At 33.4% G+C, this 23,349-nt stretch overlaps 1 protein-coding gene across 2 annotated transcripts in view; it reads left to right on the top strand.

Annotated features, from left to right (window-relative positions):
- The first annotated feature begins 2,472 nt into the window (after nucleotides 1-2,472).
- The window catches only part of E(Pc) (Enhancer of Polycomb), a 28,536-nt gene continuing 7,659 nt past the window's right edge, over nucleotides 2,473-23,349 (top strand). Inside the window, exons 1-6 of one of the 2 annotated variants that reach the window (XM_088050245.1) lie at nucleotides 2,473-3,097; nucleotides 3,368-3,506; nucleotides 11,394-12,247; nucleotides 15,740-16,263; nucleotides 22,049-22,657; nucleotides 22,780-22,908. In XM_088050245.1, the coding sequence (XP_087906371.1) occupies nucleotides 2,945-3,097; nucleotides 3,368-3,506; nucleotides 11,394-12,247; nucleotides 15,740-16,263; nucleotides 22,049-22,657; nucleotides 22,780-22,908 (2,408 nt within the window). In that variant the 5' untranslated portion in view covers nucleotides 2,473-2,944. The remainder of the gene's footprint in view (nucleotides 3,098-3,367; nucleotides 3,507-11,393; nucleotides 12,248-15,739; nucleotides 16,264-22,048; nucleotides 22,658-22,779; nucleotides 22,909-23,349) is intronic. The other variant, XM_088050246.1, reaches the window with a different exon arrangement.

Here is a 23,349-nt window from a genome sequence, read left to right as displayed (position 1 = left end):
AATTTCTTTGTTTATTAAAAATTTTTTAAAAAATGTACATTTTATAATATCAACCAGCTTCTCCCGCACCAATGATTTTGGTCAAATTCATAATTCGAAAAAGAAGCCCGAGATCTATCTACTGGCCAAATTTGAGATCGATCGGATAAATTAGGAAAAATGAGGAAAAGTGAAAATCAACTTTCCGAGACTTCGATCGGCTATAACTCAGTTATTTGTCGTCGAATCTGAATTTGAATTTCAGATTTGGAATCTGCGTAAAATTCTGCATACACTGATGTAAATAACTCAAGTTTACTCGAAAAAAATAAGCGAGATATCGATATGAGAAGTTTGGCCATCGTTTTAGTCATGAATTTTAGCAAAAATTTGCAAATTTCGACTATTGGAAAATCTAAAAACTATTTCTTATGTAAAAAATCGCGAGAAAAACGATGCCGTAAACCGCATTTCAATGTCTGAAATAGTTTCCGAGATATCGAGCACGAATTGTTTCAAAAATTTGGCCCTCTGGCGACAACCCAAAATTTCAAACGGCCATAACTCGGTTATTTGTTGACAAAAATTCAAAAATTCTTATGTTTTTGGATTCAGCGTGACATTCTGCGTTAAATGAGATCCAAATTTGTTGAGTTTGCTTAATAAATAAACGAGGCATTGGCTAAAAACGGTTTTGAAGACGTTATTTTAGGCTGATTTTCAATCAATGTTTCCAAAATGAAAACGACGTTTAATAGCTTTGAATTATACATCAGTCGAAAGAGGAGCTCGAAATCTATCTACTGGCCAAATTTGAGATCAATCGGACAAATAGTTTACGAGTTATGACCAATATTAAAAAAATTGAAAAATTTTCATCGATTGAGTCGGAATTTTTTTTCGCGAAAAATCGACTATCGAAATTTGATCTTTTCATAACATTTTCTAACGTAAAATGGGCCGAGAAAAAGAATGGCGCAAACCGCATCTCAATATCTCAAATAGTTTCCGAGTATTTAACTTTAAAAATTACGAAAAATGAGGAAAAATGAAAATCAACTTTCCGAAACTTTGATCGGCCATAACTCAGTTATTTGTTGTCAGATCTGAGTTTAAATTCCAGATTTGGAATCTGCGGAAAATTCTGCGTACACTGATGTAAACAACTTAAGTTTACTCTAAAAAATAAGCGAGATATCGATATCAGAAGTTTGGCATAGTTTTACTCATGAATTTTTGCGAAAATTTGTAAATTTCGACTAAAGAAAAATCAAAGAACTTTTTCTTATGTAAAAAATCGCGAGAAAAACAATGGCGCAAACCGCATCTCAATATCTGAAATAGTTTCCGAGATATCGCATGAATTGTTTCGAACCTTCGAAAATTTGACCCTCTAACGACAACCCAAAATTTCAAACGGCCACAACTCGGTTATTTTTTGACAAATATTAAAAAATTATCATGTTTTTGGATTCAGCGTGATATTCTGCGTAAAATGAGACCCAAATTTGTTGAGTTTGCTTAATAAATAAACCAGGTATTGGCCAAAACTGTTTTGAAAACATCATTTTAGGGTGATTTTCAATCAATGTTTTCAAAATGAAAATGACGATTAATAGCATTGAATTATACAGCAGTCGAAAGAGGAGCTCAAAATCTATCTACTGGCCAAATTTGAGATCTATTGGACAAATAGTTACGAGTCAAAAATAAAAAAATTAAAATAATAACTAATTAAATCTAAATTAATAACTTTAGTTTACTCGAAAAAATAAGCGAGGTGTCGATATCAGAAGTTTGGTATAGTTTTTGTCATGAATTTTCGCGAAAATTGCGTTTTGTATGTAGGTGACGTACCTATTTGTCGAACATTTAATAACCACGGAAACCGTTCATAAACGCAACAACACTTTGGCGAATCTCAGAGTGTTAATCACATCTCTCTGACGTCTCACTTTATGAACACACCCCTGTGCTGGTTCTCTTGAAATTAGAGTCATCGAGAGTCGACTGTATTAAACTTGATGGGAAAAATACCGTATGCGTGACGAAGTAATGCTAACCTGACGCCATCTTATCATCCGTGGTAAAATTTGAAGCATTTTTTAAACACAGTCCTATTTTGCGCCAACATCTTCTATTTTAGTTTATCTATTCATCGCTAGATGTCCAAGATACTTTTCTTCCACGTGTCTCCTAGTTACGTCATTTCCTTTTAATTGGCCCCTCCTTGTTAAGAAAGGACAGAAACACTTCGTTTTCTCCCCACTTTGCATTGTTGACTGGCAAGTCGAAGAAAAATCGCAAGAATTTTCCGGCAAAAGTACACATTGTCATGCAAAAAATTTGAATTTTTACGAAAAATCAGCAAGCGAAAAAAAGCCAGGTGCGATCATTTCGGCTTGAAAATAAAATATCCTGATAAATTTCGGATATAATGGTGTTCGGCTGTTGTCGTTGACACACCGCAGCACAGCCACCTCGGCTGCGATTTAGTCAAAGCAGCAACTTTCGTCGGTTGTTTAAATGACGTTTTTCGCGTGTTTTGCAACTGAAGGTTGTGGAATCGGTCATTTATTGTCATTTTTGAAGAATAAGACTGTGTTTAATGTAAAATTTCGAGTTGTTATGGCGATTTGCGCGTGTTAGTAGAGTTCGGCATGAATGAACCACCCTCCAGACCCGTGCGTAAATGGTTCCCGCGCACTGCATGTTGGTTGTAAATTTCTATGGTTCCATGACAGAGCCGCCATGATGGCTATCTGTAATACACGCTCAACATGGAAAGTTTCAAAGTTGTTTTACTGTATTTGTGACTGAGTGCGTGTAAACAAAAACAATGGGAACGTACTAAGGACCGCGAAGCACCGTTTAGTGTCCGTCTCGGACGGTCCGAGGCGCGGGAAGGCCGTTTTCGGGCGAATTTTATGTTGGCCCTGTCGTGTGTTTTGTGCTGTCAACAAATATGTCCAAGCTTTCGTTCAGGGCGAGGGCCCTGGACGCCAGCAAGCCCATGCCCATATACATGGCAGAGGAGCTCCCGGACCTCCCGGACTACTCGGCAATCAACCGAGCGGTCCCCCAAATGCCCTCGGGCATGGAAAAAGAGGAGGAATGTGTAAGTTCTCCCGGACAGCGAGCAGGCGCTTGTTGCCCACTGTTACGCCGCCATGTTGCCTCGCGTTTTCGCTTCCATGCGCGACCGGCAAAACACATTTTCAAAACTATTTTCACTCGAAATGACCATATTTCACTACGCCGTCTCCACAATTTCTGTTGATTTCGCGTTTTTACTCACATTGCCATGCTTAACTCGAGCTGTCATTGCCGATTTCGCAAAACCGCCATGCTTGTACCCCCATGTTAACTCCGTTTGGGGATGTTTCAGGAGCACCATCTGCAAAGGGCTATATGTGCGGGGCTCATTATTCCTACACCGGAAGTTGCGGACATGCCAGACAGGGAATTCTACGACCGAGTTTATCCCGCCAATTACAAGCAGCCCCGGCAGCTCATCCACATGCAACGTAAGGAACCCCAAAAATTCTCACTACTTTTTCTGCAGTTTGATATCGAGTCCTTTTACTTTTAACTCGTTGCCACAGCTCCTGCATGGACAATGTTGACATTACAGCAATGTTTTCAATCAAATTTTGATTTGTTGTCCTGAGAAAAAGTACAAGAAAATCATAAATATAAAGAGAAAAACAAGCAGGGGCCATTTAAACACGTTTAAATTATGGTACAAAATAAAATAGAGTCAACATAACCTCAATGTTTGATCATATTATTAGTGTAGCTTGATTACTTTCAATGATTCAGAGGGATTTATTTCATGACCATAAATAAGTTGCTTTTGTGTCACTTTTTTTTTGTATTATTCCGTTTTATCATTGTTTTAGTTATCAACAAGTTTAAAAATAGGCAATGATGTATGTTTTAAAAACGTCTAGGTAAAAAAAATGTCAACTAACGTGACTATATACTTTGGAATGCCTAAACAAAATAATTATACTTTATTTATCAGATGGTGAAATAAATCAGATCCAAGTTGTGTTAATTTAAATATTATTCATTTTCGCCAATTGTAAAATACACATTGCAAGTTTTTGTTATGAGAGACGTATTTTTGACTAGTTTATTTTTTGTTTCGAATTTTTTAAGCGCCAAAATTAAAATGCAGGTTTGAGTGGTCATTCACTTCAGAGATTTTTTGAATTTGAATCCTGCCATACGTAAACTCGGTTTTGTAATTTTCATTATCGATTGGGAGCAATACGTAACGTTTATTGTATTGTATTGTATTGTATTGTGTTGAAACTATTTTTTGTATTTTTTTTAAATTCAAAAGTTTTAGATAAAATTGTAACTAAATAAACAACAGAGCTATTAATATGTAAAATTCGCTGTCTTGTTTGTTTGCAGCTTACAGAGTTAAGACCAACAGGCCACAAATTGACAGAAAGTCCGATACCTTTTTTATTCGTCAATTTAAATGACACTACAATATAATTTATAAGAAAAATTATCTTTCTTCTTAAAATCTGCTTTTGTTTTGATTTTGTTGCATTAAAGTAGCTGTGCAACTCTGCACCACATAGCATTGCGATAAAAAAAAAAACCTTAAGGGCCCGATTTCATGTTGGCTTGCGGCATTGCAAATCAGAGTTGCGCCTTGACAACCCCATTCAAACTGATGCTACCTTAGCAACTGCGTCAACGTAATTTTGCGCCACTGACTTGAAATCAACTAAAATTTCATTGTACATATTAGTTTTTTTTTTTAGTGCGATGGTACTTTAATGGGCTCCTTAGACTCGCTTAATTTTGAAGTTTAAGAGTCAAGTTGCAAAGCCTGCGCAAATGTCTTCATCAAATTATAATTTGAGAATGATTTTAAAAAGTTTTTAAAATGACTGGTCTGTGAAGTTTTAATTTAAATACGGATAGTGAATTGACAATTTTCATTAAATTTTTGGTTTTGGTGAATGAATTCGACTTATTCAAAATGCGTACGAAAAAAGGTGCTTATGAAATTTTGTATACCTAAAGTGCAACGAAATTTAGAATATTTTCAGGTAACTTCAGAGTTATTTAATTACATTTTGATCTAAATAAAGGAGGACAAGTGGCAAAACCATATAAATTATAGATACAAAAAGGCAATTACGCCTGAACAAAATTTATGTATATTTTTAATCTCGATTTGCTAGTTTTGCACTTATTTTGGTTGAAATACTTGAACTTCAAGTTGATATTTCAATTTTTAAGACTTTGTTTAATAACTTTTGATTGAATTTTGAAAAAGTCTTTATCATGTCAGCTCTAGTTTTTTTTGATTTTCAATTGTTTTTTCAAATTTAGAAAAAGCTATTTGGCAACAAAAAAAAGAAAATCAAAAGTCAGACCGCCAATTTTATCAATTTAAGTTTATATTTACGATTTTTATCGATTTCTTTCCATATTTAGTCTTAAATTATAAAATTTTACATGTTTCTTTAGACCAATTTTTGCGTTTTCGACGATTGTCACTGCTGTCTTCTAAGCGATGTTGCTCTATCATTCTAAAGGCAACAACTTCTGGAATACAGTATTTTTTACAGCTGGTTTAGCCTGAAATTATTATTATTATTATTATAAAAGAGACATTTTGAAATTTTAATAGAAGGTTTGTGAATCCCTGGATCTGCGAATTGACCATTAATTTGTTGTTCTATAGTACATATTAATGTACCCACAAAACTTGGTTTGGAGCACATGAATGATCTCTAATTCGTTGGTCAATTTTCAACAAATTCCTGATATTTTGGCATTTTTTGCATTGATTTTTCTTTAAAATTGTGAAGGCAATGGAATGAGATTTTTCGTTTTTCCATAAAGATGAAGTTTCTTTCTGTTGAGCATTGTTTAGATCTGTCAGGCAAATAGTTTTCTTTATCAAATGAATCATTTGTTCTGTCATATTTGAAGTTTAAAAACATTATTGGTGTCAATAAGAGGAATAAAAAACAATTGAATTTTTTATAGAGAAAAGAAGAAAAAATATTTGCGATCCAATTATGGCATAAAAATTACCACCTTGACATTACAAAAAATGTTTTTTCAAATCTGACTGATTCATAATTCGGCAGTCTTTTGCTAATTGTTGAATGTTGGCTTACAAAACAAGCCTTTGAGTAAAATCTCATAAAAGCTTTTAACAATTAATTTTAGCTGTTTAATTATTTTAATTATTATCATCTCTCTTCCTGTGGCGGTCACAATTCCTGCTAAACGAATGGAAAGACAATTAGTTACATTTTTATGCAACGCTATTGGCAAACTGAGTTATACAGGGTGTCCCAGAACTCGCGCCCCAGGGAGAAAGGGCTTATGAGGGCAACAATTCTGAACCAAAATTTCAAAATTTTAAAACCATAATTTTTTAACTCAAAAAATAACCGAGATAAGACTAAAAAACTGTAGCCAATCCCGAAGCTGAACAGAATTTGAAAAATGGTAACTATGGACACATACTATCATCCATTGGTCAGTTAAACATTAGACTTTCGTTGCCTAGGAAATTGGGATGGCCATTTACTCCACTTCTCGAATAAGCTATCGGGATTGGTTGTTAACTTTTTATCAGTTCTCGAATACTATTAAACTTAGTTAATTTTTGTTTTAAAATTTACCATCTGTATTGCTGTCGGCACCCTCCCTTGCTCTCTGGGGCGCGAGTTCTGGGACATCCTGTATATAAATTGTGCAGTCCCTTAAATAGTCTGAAAAGGAAGCGGATTTTTTGCTAATTGTTGCATGTTTAGTTACAGATAAAGCCTTTGTGTAAAATATCAAAAAACTTTGACAAAAAACATAATTTTTTCTGTTTAATTATCAATTAATTAACTAATATTAAGACATAATTAGTTACAAATTTTCTAGCACCGCAATTGGCAAATTGAGTTATTAAATTTTGCAACTGTAAATTGCCTGAAAAGGACGCGAATAAATTAATTAATTCCATGTGATCGAATAAGAACCCATTTTCAGTTGGTTTCAACGCCAACCACGATGTTACATTCTTATGAAAACTCGGTTTTTCTTGAATTTTAAATTCAAAGTACAAATAATGTCACAGTTGAAAATTGAGTCTAACGCATTTGTGATTTGTAATTTTTATCACAATTTGCTGTTTGTGACTTCCAAAACCGCAAGATCTTTAAATGAGGATAAGAACCGCAAGATCTGTAATAGATATTTACATAACAAGTACGGAAAGTGACCAATTTCGCACGAGTGTGAATGTAGATGCACGAGGCGCCAGATATTACACGAGTTCAAGAAAGACACTTTACGACGAGTTATTTAACACTATTTTTCCTACGACCTTCCATTATCAGAAAGAAACCATAAGTATCGACAATAGTTCATTTCTTATCTTTCTAAATGTCATTTTTCTATTACTTCATATAAAAGTGACGTATTCTACATAGTTAGATGGTTGATGTTTTCGTACATCCATTTAAGAAAGTAAAAGTCACTAGTGTGATATGAATATATCCGCACAGACCTGTCAAAATTGACAGTTGTTTTCAAATACAAATGTAATTCTTGAATTTTTGTCTTAAATATCTAGACGATTCACTGTAAATAACATGCGTAATGGTAAAAATTAATTGGTTAGGTCGTTTCTGACAGGTCTGTGCGGATATATTCATATCACACTAGTGACTTTTACTTTCGTAAATCAAAATATGTGGAAACGTCACTTTTATATGAGGCCGTAGAAAAATGATATTTAGAATAGATAAGAAATGAACTATTGTCAAGACTTATGGTTTCTTCCTGATGATGGAAGGTTGTAGGAAAAATAGTGTACATAACTCGTAGGAAAGTGTCTTTCTTACACTGCTTACACGGCTGGAGGCCTCGTGCATCTACATTTACACTCGTGCGAAATTGGTCACTTTCCGTACTTGTTATGTAAATATCTATTTCGAAGCCAATCACCCCACTACCATAAAATCGGAATATATTTAGTTTTTCTACAAACAAACAGCAGACAAAAAGTACTGTGATCACAAATTATGTTCCTCTGTAATTCTGTAATAGTAATTGCAGGAATATTTAACCGTGAATAGTACGCTTATTTACGCTATCTGTAATTATCATAAATAATGACATTATTATTTTTAAACCGACGATTTTGAAACTAGCTCATGCAAATATTTAATCGCTTAAAATACGCTTCATATTTAGTTTGAGATACTGTAGACTCTCGATTATCCGAGCTCTTGCTCAGATAATGCGAAGACTGTTTGAAATAAAAAATTGTTTTTATCTGTTGCTCAATTGCTAAAATTTTTAAAACGATTTTATTGTCTTTGTTAACTGGGCTACCAGTTACATCGCAGTTATATTAGATTTGCATACATACACAGAACTACAATTCCAAGAACAATCAAGACGCCAGACCAAATACGGCGCTAATTTGTGTAAATTTTCATTTTCTGGAAAAACTCGGATAAAATTTCGGATTACATCGGATAACGCGGAGGAATTCAAAGCCACAGGTTGCTCGGATAACCGAGAGTCTACTGTAATAACAATTCTGTTGCAGAAGTTGCAAACCAAATATTTGCTCCTGCTACATCGAACTTTTTTTAATTTAATTCTAAGATTTTTATCTATGAAAACTTAGTAACGTAATTACGAAAGTCTTGATTGAATGACCACAATTTGCATTCAAAAGAACCGTATTTACATATTTTCAGGAAACATTCGCGTAGGCGTATTAACGATATACGGGGTCTATTAAAAATTACCCGCTAATAATAATTGCTTCTCAAAGCTATTTATATTGGATACTCAGATACCCGTGTTCGATTTAAACATTCATAACTTTTGTCGGAAAAACTGATGGTGAAATTAACCAGAAAAATTGATAACATAATAACCCTCTGTTAAGTAAAGGAATTTGCCTTCAAATGAAAAAAATAATTAGAAAAATACCATGTGGAAGAAGAATCAGCATTTGAACTGCATTATTACTATTGGTAATAATTAAATTGTCGCTATAAATATGAAGTTTGTATATCACGAATTCGGTACCTCAGAAGCATAAGGGTTTATCTCAATAAATTATAGTTTCGAGAAAATTAACAAAACAGATATTCAAAAAAATCGCGGTGGTGCTATTAATCTCTTTTAAAATATGCAATTTAAGAGCAAAATGCGAGTTATTGATGACTATTTATTTCAAACCGTGCGTGCGTAATAGTCGTAACCTTTGATCCAAAAATAATTTTTTAGGCATATTTTTAAACTTGGTTTCTTATGCTTCTAAGAAAAATTTTATCTGGACTTAAGTCCCACTTAGTAATAGAAACTTTCAAAAAAATTAACAATGTTTTTACAAAAAAAAAAGGTAAAACGTTATTAGAAATAATTGCTAACAAAGATATATTAAAATTAATCCAAATTCAGCAACTTCTATAGACTATTTAACCTTAAAAAACTCCCACAAATTTCGTTCTTGTGACACCAAAAATGTCGAAATTAAAGCGTGTTCAAGTTTTTTGTATTTATTTTTAGCTGCTGGAAATAAAAATGTCTACAAATTCGCCTTTTCGCTCTAAATTTTTGTAAATCGGCACTGTAAATAAGACAGTCAAGAGTGATAATTTCTTACAGAATCTTAAAAAAAAATTGGTGGCATTTTTTTGGTCGTAAAACGAAAATTTCTAAAAATTCCACTTTTTGATCTAAATTTTTGCAAATTAGTAATATTACTAAAACAAACAAAAGAAACAACATGGATAAATTTCGTTCCTGTCGCACTAAAAATAACGAAATTACAGTGTTGAAAAAAATTGACATTTTCACAGTTGTCCAAATAAAAATTTCTAAATATTCTCCTTTTTGGTCTAAATTTTTCTAAATCGGTACTCTTAATAAGACTGGCAAGGCTTATAAACTTCACAAATTTGGTTATAGTGGCATTAAAAATGAAGAACTTACAGGTCGTTAAAAATTTTTGGCCAAAAAACAAAAATTTTTCTTTGGTTCTCGAAATCAAAATTTCTAAAAATTCTCTTTTTTGGTCTAAATTTTTCTAAATCTGTACTCTTAATTAGAGAGTCAAGACTTATAAACTCCACAAATCTGGTTATAGTAGCATTAATAATGAAAAATTTAGAGGTCGTTAAAAAATTTTGGTCATAAAACAAAAATTTTTCTTTGGTCCTCGAAATCAAAATTTCTAAAAATTCTCTTTTTTGGTCTAAATTTTTCTAAATTGGTACTCTTAATAAGACAGTCAAGACTTATAAACTCCAGAAATTTGGTTATAGTGGCATTAAAAATGAAGAACTTACAGGTCGTTAAAAATTTTTGGTCAAAAACAAAAATTTTTCTTTGGTTCTTGAAATCAAAATTTCTAAAAATTCTCTTTTTTGATCTAAATTTTTCTAAATCGGTACTCTTAATAAGAGAGTCAAGACTTATAAACTCCACAAATCTGGTTATAGTGGCATTAAAAATGAAGAACTTACAGGTCGTTAAAAATTTTTGGTCAAAAACAAAAATTTTTCTTTGGTTCTTGAAATCAAAATTTCTAAAAATTCTCTTTTGATCTAAATTTTTCTAAATCGGTACTCTTAATAAGAGAGTCAAGACTTATAAACTCCACAAATCTGGTTATAGTGGCATTAAAAATGAAGAACTTACAGGTCGTTAAATATTTTTGGTCAAAAACAAAAATTTTTCTTTGGTCCTCGAAATCAAAATTTCTAAAAATTCTCTTTTTTGGTCTAAATTTTTCTAAATCGGTACTTTTAATAAGAGAGTCAAAACTTATAAACTCCACAAATCTGGTTATAGTAGCATTAAAAATAAAGAATTTAGAGGTCGTTAAAAATTTTTGGTCAAAAAACAAAAATTTTTCTTTGGTTCTCGAAATCAAAATTTCTAAAAATTCTTTTTTTTGGTCTAAAGTTTTCTAAATCGACACTCTTAATAAGGCAGTCAAGAGTGATAAATCTCCACAAATGTGGTTAAAATCGCATAAAAAATAAAGAGAAATTACAGGATCTTAAAAATTGGTGGCATTTTTTTGGTCTCCTAACACAAAATTTTATTCTAATACACGGATTTTTTTTCTTTAGTTCCTTAGAGAAACCTAAAATCGTTTTCATCTGGGGGATCATTTTTCTATGTCTTAAAGAAGATGTAAAGAGTAATAAAAAGCATTATTTACCTCATTTTTCACAAAAATACTTCTGAGGTACCGAACTAATGTTTAAGTTTTTACAACTTGTGCTTAAGCAAAAGTGAAAAGAACGAGGGAGTCTATTGTTTATTAACAGAAACTTAGATGAAAATGCATGTCTTGTTTCATAAGCTCGAGTTACATTTTACTGTTCCATTTATAGCTTTCACGATGGAACAAGACATCCCAGATTACGACATGGACTCCGAAGACGAACGTTGGTTGCAGTCACAGACGCAGAGGTTGGATTTAAGTCCTCTAAAATTCGAAGAGATGATGGACCGTTTAGAAAAGAGCAGCGGCCAAACCGTGGTCAATCTGAATGAGGCGAAAGCCCTTCTGAAGGAGGATGACGATCTCATAATTGCAGTATTTGATTATTGGCTAAATAAACGACTAAAAACCCAACATCCTCTTATTCTGACCGTGAAAACGGAACAGAGAGCCGGCGCCGCCCCTAACAACCCATATCTAGCGTTTAGGCGGCGCACTGAAAAGATGCAAACTCGAAAAAATAGAAAGAACGACGAAACGTCTTATGAGAAAATGCTAAAACTAAGAAGGGATCTGCATAGAGCTGTCACGTTACTCGAACTAGTGAAGAAAAGGGAGAAGATGAAGAGGGAAATGGTTCACTTAACGGTTGAGGTCTTTGAAAAACGGTACCATGCAAAAGACTTCAGTGGAACCATTTATGCGGAAGCGGCTGCCACTAAGACTACCAGGCCGGCGTTCACTCCAATCTTTCATAACCATTATCCCAATCAGAGCTGGTCGAATAAGGCAATTCTCAAAGATGAAGTTATACCACGGAAAGAGAAAAGACAGTACAAAAAGAGGAAACACAAATCGTTGGGGCACACTCGGAGTGGCGGAATTGGGGCGAGTGGTTTGGATGGTTTGGGGACTTTGTCATCGGATGAAGAACCTATGCCACAGCTTTCACCAGAACCTGAAGAAGTCGAAGACGAAGGACAGTTCGCCTTCCGTCGTAACAAACTGTGTTCTTATCACATGGTGAGTCAAGCAAAGCGATATTTTTATCATGTTTTACTCGTGTTGGTCTTTCATTAAATCTAGATTTACATGTATGTAATTAGTAATTTGATTATAAATGTAATTTAAAAAGGGACGTTTGAGTGTATCAGTTTCAAAAAAACGACAGCTTTTCTTAAATGTCAGACCAGTGTTAGTTGAAGTCGTGGAACTAATCTTTAATTAATCTTTTTATTACCTTTAAAATGTTTGGAGGTTGTCAAAACAGAAGAAATGAACATGTTTTTATACAAGTGAACGTAGTTTTCATCTGATAAAAAAACACCCACTAATTACGTATTTTGAGTTTTATTTCGAGGCTCTATTAAAAAAAAATTAAAACGTTGATTGGTGAGCTTGGTAAAAACGCTTGCTACTTTTTTCACAGCTGTAAAGAGGTCTGATGAAAAACTGCTATTTTTAGCAAGAATTTACATGTCGAGCTTTTATTTTCAGAATGTAATTTCTTGCTGAACTCTTAAAATAGCGACTTTAAAGGATCGTCTATTGGAAAAGTACTTGTGTATAGCTCTGCAGAATGATTTTTCAAAAAAGATAAATACTGTGCTTACTTCTGTCACATTTTTTCTTGAGCGTTACTTCATACTCAAAATTATGTAGATTTTGGTACTGCTTGACTCACATGGGACCTACACTTTTCAGGAAGGTAAAATTCAATGAACTTTCTGAAAATCGTATTCCAATTTTTTTCCGTTTGAATCTTCACAGAAATACAGGGTGTCCCAGAACTCGTGACCCAGAGAAAAAAGGCAACAATTTTGTACCTTAAAAAATAATCGAGTTAAGACAAAAAAACGAAGCTGAACAGAATTTGAAAATCGGTAACTATGGACACATACTATCGTCCATTGGTCAGGTGAACATTACACTCTCGTTGCCTAGGAAATTTTACTCCATCTCTAGAATAAGCTTCAGGGATTGGTTGTTAATTTTTAACTGTTATAAACGTATACAGGGTGTCCGGAAAGTCGCGCACCACCGTGAAACTGTATCATCGGACAATGTCATAGACCACCGGAAAAATGTTAAAAAAAAATCCATGTCTTCAATTTTTCGAGATATGATGGATTGAAGAGGCAAAGTTTGATGCAAAAATTATCGATTTCTGTGCAATAATTTTACGTTCAAATGAATTTGTTACCTAAAGGACATTTTGCACAAAGGCATGGTGCCTAGAATATCGGAAAAATCTTGTAAAAAATGCCCGAAAGCTGTTATCAAGATTTTTGAATCAACAATCTCATCGTTCACGTGAAACCGTAGTTACATTACTCGTTAATGAACCGTCCTGACTAACGGCAACAATACAACAGCAACGTTACTATGGCTTTGAATACTGGAAATTTAATTTATGAGGGGTACAGTTGTGCAATGTTGCCATTTTCCTAATTTTCTCTTGGTCCTCCTGCGAAAACAGAGCGTCTGGAATTTTTTTTAACATTCTTTTGGTACTCTGGGGGGCCACCCAATTACTGCCTTTCAAGGTGGTGCGCCACTTTCCGAACAGCCTGTATGTACGTTTCGACACTTTTCTCATAGACTACAAAAGATGATAATTTGAAATTTTCTGAACAAAAATAAGCGAGTAAGACAAATCGAATGACAAGATTTAAGTATTCGTGACACTTCCGGTTATGCCGGAAGTAGTAGTCAACTGGGTTATTTAAAATGGAACACTTCATATATTATTGCATTTTCGGATTCTACATCCAAATTGAGGATGACTTTATGTATAATGTGCTTAAATTAAACCATTTCAGAGATATCTTGATTTTTGGAAAAAAAATTGCACACCAGAAATGAATTTTTTTCCGAAATAAGTAGCCTGTAATCTATTTCAAAATCGCCACGTTAATTGGAAAATAAGCAGAATACAAACGTGTAATAAAATTAATGTATTGGACACATATTTTCTACTGTAAATACGGAAAAAAGAAGTGTTTTTACTCTTTTGTTTCCAATTTTTTTTAACAAGCTTTGGAACGGTGACAATTCAATTTAATGTGGATCTTTTATTTCCGAAGAAAAATTTTCGAAGATGTTTGTGGAAATATTTTTTTTGTAATGCAAATTTATTTATTTATTTTTCGAAAAATCGAGATATATCAGAAATGATACAATTTAGGTTATCGCACGGTATATAGAAAGTGATCTTAAATTTGCATATAGAATTCAAAAATGCAATAAAATATGGGGTGTTTTATTTAAAATAAGCAAGTTGACTGCCAAGTGTCACGTAAATGTCCGCTTACTTTTGTCCCCAAAATTTTAAATCCTTATCATTTGCATTTTCTGAGAAAAATAGCAAAACGTACTTATACGTTTACAACAGTTAAAGGGTTAAACTTAAGCAGTTTTTGTTTTAAAATTTACCATGTGTATTGCTTCTTTGCTCTCTGGGTCATGAGTTCTGGGACACCCTGTATGTGTGCTTTGGAAACTGCATCATTTTCGTGCAATTAGCAATGCAACAAATAGTAGTTTTTAGTGTTTAATGTTTAATAATGGTACCAGAATGAGTAAGTATGTGTACAAGTACAAGGTGTTTATAAATGTTTCTAGCATCAAGGATGGCTCTGGAATTCTTGTCGTGCACTACTTTGCCGCTTTGTTTTCACAGCGAATATAACTATCTTGAAAATTATTTATAACGTTACTTACGTCAACGACGTTTCGATTACGGTTTTGTGTCAACATTTTTGATTTTCAGGTTTCAAACCACAACTAGAACAGTTTTCTTCTCAAAACTTGCTTTGCTCTATGATTGAGGTTAACTACAAATGTCAGTTGAAAAATCTAAACCCTCATTTATAATGAGCGGCAAATTTCTTTGACATTTCATAGCCACCCTTGATGCTAGAAACATTTGTAAACACCTTGTAGTACAAGGACAGTTTTATATGAAATAAATTTCACTTGACGATCGGAAATTTCTTGCACGTCTGTTTATGCCTACTAAAATTACTCACCAAATACATAATGTTAAAGGTCTCGAATAGGGCGTTTAAAATAGTATAACTAAGATTTAAACTACATTAAATTGAGAGCTTTTTCATCCAATAATGTTGGTTTTCAGAGATTCAGAGTCTTACAAGAAGTCGCCAATTTTTAAACGTTTTTTTACATATCCCAACAATAAACATTTGGAAAGACTAGTTTAATGCTTTGTTATCCTAAGAATTATATGAAGATGCGCGAGAATGTTTACCTCGAACCAAACAATAGCTTTGATTTATTGGTCCACCACACCGTATGAAATATTAAAAAGTGAAATTTTGTAATTGTATCCTCAGGAAATTGTCTTTTCTCAGAAGATAACTTTTTTACTTTGTTTTTCATTCCCAACCGTTTGATTGGCAGACGACTTGGTTTTAAAAATATTCATTACGCCTAATTATGTATATCGTGTTACTTTTTTGGTCCACTTCTAATAATTTTTTTGTACTTTCGCAGCCTTTGTCGAATGTGGGCAACTGGCCGTGGTGTTCGAAAGAAGAAAACGGTTTGGCGGACAAGCGCTTCCGTTTCACTTTGACGTCCCTCTCGAACCCTAGACGTTGCATAGGCTTCGCTCGAAGACGAATGGGCCGAGGTGGAAGAGTTATTTTGGACCGTATCAGCACCAATAATGACGATTTCTGGCGAACGTTGGATTTCACAATCCTCGAACCGAACAGTAAACCAAACGATACGAATTTGGTGGCGGACGGTCTAGTTAAAATGGACACTAGTTTTGTTAATAACACGAACGTAAACAATAATTTACGAACTGATATTAAAAGTGAGTTTAGTTACGTCAGTAACAGTGCTTCACGGACAAATGCGAATGAAGTTGGTGGTGAGAGTGAAAGTGGGACTCATCGAGTCGAGATCAAAGAAGAGGAAGTGGAGAGTGGAGTTCAATCGGAAACTTTAGTTCATAGTAAAAGTGATGAGGACGAAATGGTTGAAATTTTAAGGTCTATTCGAAGGGATTGGTAAGTCTAATTAAGATGTGAACTATTGTTTCGTCGCGAAATCTTTTATATTGATTTTCAATTTTTTTTTCTCATAAAATCCAACGCATCACACTTCAACACTGTGATTGGGAACGAACCTATAAACATGGGTGCTCACACTATAAATTCACGATAAAAATAAAGTTTCGATCATGTTTTATTAATCATTTTCATGTCGATAAAAAAATTTAAATTAACCAAAGGATCGCTGACCAGCAAACTCGTTTTAATTATTTACATACCTAAAAATGTTCAGCTCAAACGTCTAGAAGCTATCATTGAAGTTTTAATGCACGTATTTCGTGTTTTCGTTGATATTTTTTAGTTAACGATTTTATGATTAATCACTTCATGATTTAAGTTTGTAACGCGATAAGCAAAGAATGGAAAAATATAAAATCGATATTGATTCTTTGACAAATTGACGACGCGCCATCGTGAATAATACTGAATTTATAATAAGATTTCGCTGCGTTCTTCCAAGAATGGAAATGACGCAGAAAGTCAGTGTAGTTCGGTGTTTGTGTTTGATTATCTGAAAAAATGCATGAGGCAAGATAAATTTAGGCTAGAATTAATGATAACAATGATCAAAAATAAGCAAGCCGGTTTAAATTGTTGGCAAATAAATGACAAATCATTGGGTTTTTTGAAAATGTTGGTAAATATTTGTTTTTATAGTAGAATTTTGTAAACCTTGAGTTCATTATAAGGAAAGATTTGTGCCATAATTAGCGCCCCTTTAAGTGGCTGTAGATTTCCAACGAAGCACTCAATAATTGAAAAAGCTTAATTTAGCTACTAGTTATTACCCGAAGATTCACGTAGTGAATAGTTGATCCGCCATTTTTTGAACACCCTGTATGTATTAAAAATCGATGTAAAAGTCCCAGATTTAAGCCATACTACTATAACTTCAAAGCGTGGATAAGTTAATGCAGTGACGCTTGAATGAATGAATCACAAGTTCATTAATCATGTAATCACCAATAATGTTACTAATAATAATAATAATGACTTTTACTTTCTAGTTAAATAAGAAATTACGTTATTACGTGCCTTTTTTTCACCAAACGATTTATTGAAAATTAAGCATTTTATTGACGTGCGATTGGTAAAATTGATACGAACGGGTACTGTCATAGTTGACAACCTAACTCAACATTTTATTTCATAAGTTTCATTACCTTGACGATAAATAAAGACAGAAATAAATTAATTTGAAGTGTTGATGTGAAGATGTTCAAGGAATCACTGAAAAATTCTAAAATTTCTGTGTGCAAACTTGGGGGCACTGAATTTCTTGTTTTGAATTTAGTCTGTATGAATCTGAAGTAGACATAAAGTCCGTTTTTTTTTAAAAAAAAAAACACCAACACCGCGATCTTCCCTTGCATTACAACCGGCAACGTTGCCTAGGGAGATTTTTGGTGAGAAAATAATTGTCAAATTTTTGACATTTCCGAAAATGACGCACTGTTTCCGTTAAAAACGTTTCTTTTACACCCTGTTGGATTGCAAATCTAAGGATTAAATAGTGATAAGACTCGGCACAGCTTGAAAGGCTGTTTTGTGTAATCAAATTGTCAATTAGGCAACTAACCTATTTGATTTTATCACCAAAAGTCACCATCGACGACGTTGCCGGTTGTACAGTGGTGGGGGAATGCGGTGTTGTTTTTTTTTTTAATTTTAGGTACTTTCTTTTTTTTTTTGTTTACTGTGCTTAGACGCGCGAAGTAGCGTCAACCCAGTTGTCCGAGTATCAATTTGGTTGAATTTAAAAATTATCAAATTAATTAAATTAAAATAAGAAAGGTGCCTGCATCACAAGCTACATTTTTCAATTTTTTCTTGCGAAAACGTGCACCACTTTAGACTGCAGGACCGTTTTAGGTATTTCCGTAAATTGCGCTACGCTTCTCGTGCACGTTTATTACACCTTCGTTGTCTCCATTACACATTATTGCCACAGCATTAGTCGGAAGATTTTCCATCGTTACCACGATGCTAACTTGTTCTAATTTACGTTGAACACTTATTATATGGAATCCAAGCAAAATTACAGGAGTGTGTTTAAGCGTTGCCGAATTAAATACCATTAAATATGAAGAAAAAGTCCTATTTCAGTTCCAGTCGACACATTATTTCTATTTTAGTTTTTGCTTTGTAGTTGTGTTTGATTGATGTCAGATTAGAAAAAAAGTTTTTAAACCCGATATATCACTTTTTAAGGCGAGTGCCAAGACTCGTCGCTGGTCAGAATTCGAGCTGAGCTGTCACATCGGGAAGGTTGTCAAGCGGTACCTCTGTTTACAACACTCCTTACTGTGCTATCGTAAAGTGATTGTAAAATAATAAATGCTTATTTTGCCTCTGTCTGGTAGAAATACTTTTTCATGGGTAAAATAATATGAATAAAAAACTTTTATTTTAAAATTGTAAGTACATTAGTACGTTGTTCAAAAAATAATTTGTCAAATAATAAATAAATTAAAGTATTATTTAATATTAGAATGATAACCAGAAATTTTCTAAAAAAACTAAACTTATCTGTTTTATGTTTAATTTTATTTGTTTCCAAATAGATACGTATTTGGTATGAAGGTATACTCAAAAGATACAAAATACATAGTATAATAATGTGTATAATATGTACATGTTAGTAAGTATTTATAAGAATAGTGGTATTTACATAATAGGTACTTATTTACAATATTGACAATTAACTAATACATAGGTAATACAAACACAATGACGGCGGATCGGAATAGACAATCTTTGTTTCCTAGAGTCAATTAATTCCAGCAACATGTGATCAAAATAAAACTTAATCAATTTTGTTCCATTTTTTTTCCAAAAAGTTGTGTCTTCATAAATATATTCATATTTCATATCACTTTCTTGTCCAAACCAAACACCCAGAATACACATTTTTTTTCGTGTTATTCTTAACTGCCCTTGGATTTGGTAATACCAATTATGACTTGAATTTACAATGTATGTTCCATTTTTTTCTAGTTACCAGAAGTCAACCTTTTTATTCTCCCAAAAAAAAATTATATTGTTCTCAAAGGAACAAGATTTAGTGGGTTTTTCAGTAAAAGTTGAACCGGCCGGCGGCAAAATGAAAGAAATTGTCATCACCTAGTAAAACTCCGGTCAGTTTCTTAGATAAACTCTAATCCAATATTGCAAACATCAGGTAAATTGCATCCGGTCAGGTTGCTCCATAGAGTCATACCATTCAAAACAATTTTGTTTCATTCAACATTTTTTATTCATTGATGAACTTTTAAATTCTTGTGAAATAAGAAAAAAATAAACATAAATAATAAAATATGTAATAAGAGAAATAATAATAAATTACTATTTTATTAAATTTCATTTTCTAAATTTTACGTCCAACACCGTGAAGTAGTCGAGAAATTAATTCGTGTGTCATTGAAAGACTTTAGTTAAAAACATGACTATAAATTAAATGAATTTTCATACTACATAGTTGTTTCTATAATTTCATACATCAAGCATTATGAAACTTCGATGTGCTTGTACTTATTAGCACTTTTAATAACGCTCTTCTAATTGTAATCATTTTATTATCCTCTGTGCGAAACAAGCAGGTAAAAATTTTAGAAGAAATCCCTTGATTTACAACTTCCAAAGCTGGTCAAGAAACCGCAAATGAGGGTACGCTTATAAATCAGCCTAGTCGTAAATTATCTGCAATGTTCAGAGCTTCGATTGAAAAATTTTTAGTTTATCTCACTCATAACTAGACCAATTTTAATGATATCGATTTAAATTTAGCGGGAAAGTGATTTTGAAAGTATTCTTTACTAATTCTAAGTTTAAAAATTCACAAAAATCGGACATAAACTTCTATTCGTAAAACTACCCCTAAATTATCGAATTTTCAAGTCCTTTAACTTTTAAATTAAATGTTTTTTCCAATGTTTGATTCTTAGTTTTAGAAGAAAATATGAATACAAGCAGTTGAGAATAAGAACGAAACTGATACATTAAAAAATAAGCGAAATATTTAGACGATACTTTACATGGGATTCTCCATAAGAAAAATGTCTTGGCACTCGCCTTAAGCTTGATTAACAGATCACAATTCGCTTCTTTTTATGCCAACATCAAAGCTGTGATTATTTTTTTATCTTCGAATAAGCTTTAAAAAATACACAAATGCGCTTATTGGTGCTAAAATCTTCGATAAAGTTTTATATTATGTTTCGCTATCTAATGATCTAAAAAAGAGTAGCGTGCCGAAAATCGTTACTCTATTTTAGTGAAGTGCGAACAGTTTTGAGGTTTTCCAACATAACTGGTCTATAAAAAGCACACGATGGATTGTGAGATGGAAGAAGTAAATGTTACGCAATTTTATAATATAACCTTGATTAAAAATTTATGGGAATTCAGAAGTGGGGTTGAGAAGGTTGTTTATTGAATTAAGAATGAATATTAGAATGCTTTTTTAACTAAGTAGTTAAAGTGGAAAAGTAAATTGATTAGGAAACGTTTACTTAGTTCGTTCGATTGAAGTGGAAAAACGAAGTCATGAAAATAAACTTTTTTAATGGCGTGACCGGTTTCGACTTCCTAAGTTATTATGCCACCATCTTCCAGCAATTGCTTAATTATAGTAATAAATAATTTTAATAAATGTCGTCTGAAAGATTTAGGTATTAATAATTCAAACTACTTTCATGGTAGATCGATAAATTCCATGTTCGTTCCGATTCTGGTGTTTATGAATGCTCTCAGTTGATCTAAAAACAAATAAATATTCGTATTAATATTGAATCGGTGTCCCAGAACTCGTGACCCAGAGAAAAAAGGCTTATGAAAGCAACAATTCTGAAACAAAAATTTTCTAGCTCAAAAAATAATCGAGTTAAGACAAAAGAAACGGTAGCCAATCCGGAAGCTGAACAGAATTTGAAAATCGGTAACCATGGACACATACTATCGTCCATTGGTCAGGTGAACATTACACTGTCGTTGCCTAGGAAATTTTACTCCACCTCTAGAATAAGCTTCCGGGATTGGTTAAATTTTTTTTTCGAATTTGCCGCTTTAATAGTAGGTACATTAGAGTACTTTATAGGTATCTATAAAAGAACTCAAAGTAGGAAATTTTGTTTTTTAAGAATTGGCAGAACTAATTAGTCTGGCTGTCACCCGTTTCCTGTCAAGTTCTTGGTCAATTTGGGTTTTACGATTTGTGTTTAAAATAAATTGCTGCTTGAATAAAAATGTATGAATATAATTGAACTGTCCTTTGCGGCCAACAATAATTGTACCTAAATATAATAGATATGAATACTGGCTGTGAGGTTAGGTTACGTTATGTCAAAATTCAGTGACAGTGAAACTCAATAAATGTCAAATTTTAAATTAAATTTGAAAATCAAGTGGTAAGTCGTGGTTACAAAACCATTAATAATCGTGTAACACGAAAACTCTTAGAATTGGAAAATTTAATTTTTTTATTAAAAAAGGGGTGCAAATTCGAAAAAATAGTATAAAGGACTTGTTTTATAATGGCATTGGTGCACGAGGTCCCGGTGTACAAAACGAGCCGTAGGCAAAATTGGCCAATATACTATTATCCTTTCTCGAACACTATTAAACTTAGTCAATTTTTGTTTTGAAATGTACCATCTGTATTGCTGTCGGCACCCTCGGGTCATGAGTTCTGTATAAAATATTAACATTGTTAATTTTGATGAATTTTTACTTGTTTTTGCAGGCTACACTTCCGGCCGAAGACGCCACCCCCAGACCACGAACCGCCATGTGGCCTCCTGCCAGCCAGCGAGAGCTATTTCGTCCCCGGTGCCAACACGCCATTCTCTATCGAGGTCCAGTCTATGGAAACGCCAAGCACACTCCTGGACACTTCCGCTTTCTTAACCGATCCATTCACGTTTGACAATTTGGACAGTATAGAAGACGTACCAGTAACCGATACACGGCAATCCAGTGATAAAATCGTGCAAACGGGCATTAACTTGAACGTTAATGTCGGTCTCAATACGCTTACTCCTAGTGTTAACGATAATAGTAGTAGTGTTTTTTCAAATAGTAACGCCCTCACTGATAGCATCAAGCTTGAGGAGTCGACGTCGTCGTCTTCTGATGAGAACGATGAAAGGACTATCGGATGTTCGAGGTTTTGCATCTCGGATTTGGGCGCGAGCAAGAGTGCAGTGCCCAAAACGAAGGCAATTTGGAATACCTTCAGTAGTTCTAAATTTAATAGTGTCAATACCGTGTCTGACGGAAGAACAAGGAACGCTTCGGAAGGGAATTTGGGAAATACTAACGGATTGCTGTCGCAATTCGGGCTCGATGGTAGGTTCCTTCTAAAAATAACGGAAAACCATAAATAGCTTCATTTTTAGCATTTCAAAACTCTTGTCTTCATGTTTGCGATTTTAAATTGTCATGGTGTTTTTCAATTATCCTTTTTGCAGGTAGAACAAAAAACAATAAGATATCGTACGCTTACTCTGGCGGAGTTTACCAACCTGTACCACCCATCAATGCTTCCTCAGGCACGTTGAGTCTTCTCACTTCTGCGCACACTCTTACGCTTAATAGTCATAGGTAAGTGTGAATGTCTAATTAAGGTTGCATGCTACGTTTACATGGCAATTTATCAAAAATGTTAAAAATAACCAAAAATCTCTCTTTCCGTAAACAATTAAAAAAAGTGCTTAGTTACGCGAAACACAAGTTTGGGATACGACCAATTCGTGCCCGACAGTTTGCTCCCGCCAATTCGTCTCCAGTTTATTTGCCCCCAGCTTAATTCGTCGCGGTGTGATCTTTGATGATACGAGTAATTGAATATTGTGATTTATATAATTTTACTTAAAATTGATATCTGCAACACAAGCTAGCTAAAATATACTAAGAAAATTCGTTTTATTTATAATAAAAACATTTGTAGAGAAGACATACAAAAAATTAGCAGGCGATAAAGACGCATTACAAATTAATAAGAGTTTTTTAATTGTTTTTGAAATAAATTCTAAAGCATTTTCA

Source organism: Gnatocerus cornutus, chromosome 1 (genome assembly GCF_029298725.1).
Source record: "Gnatocerus cornutus isolate USDA-ARS CGAHR chromosome 1, icGnaCorn1.1, whole genome shotgun sequence".
NCBI lineage: Eukaryota > Metazoa > Arthropoda > Insecta > Coleoptera > Tenebrionidae > Gnatocerus > Gnatocerus cornutus.
Note: the sequence above shows the minus strand (reverse complement) of the source record. Positions and strands in the feature narration are given on the sequence as shown.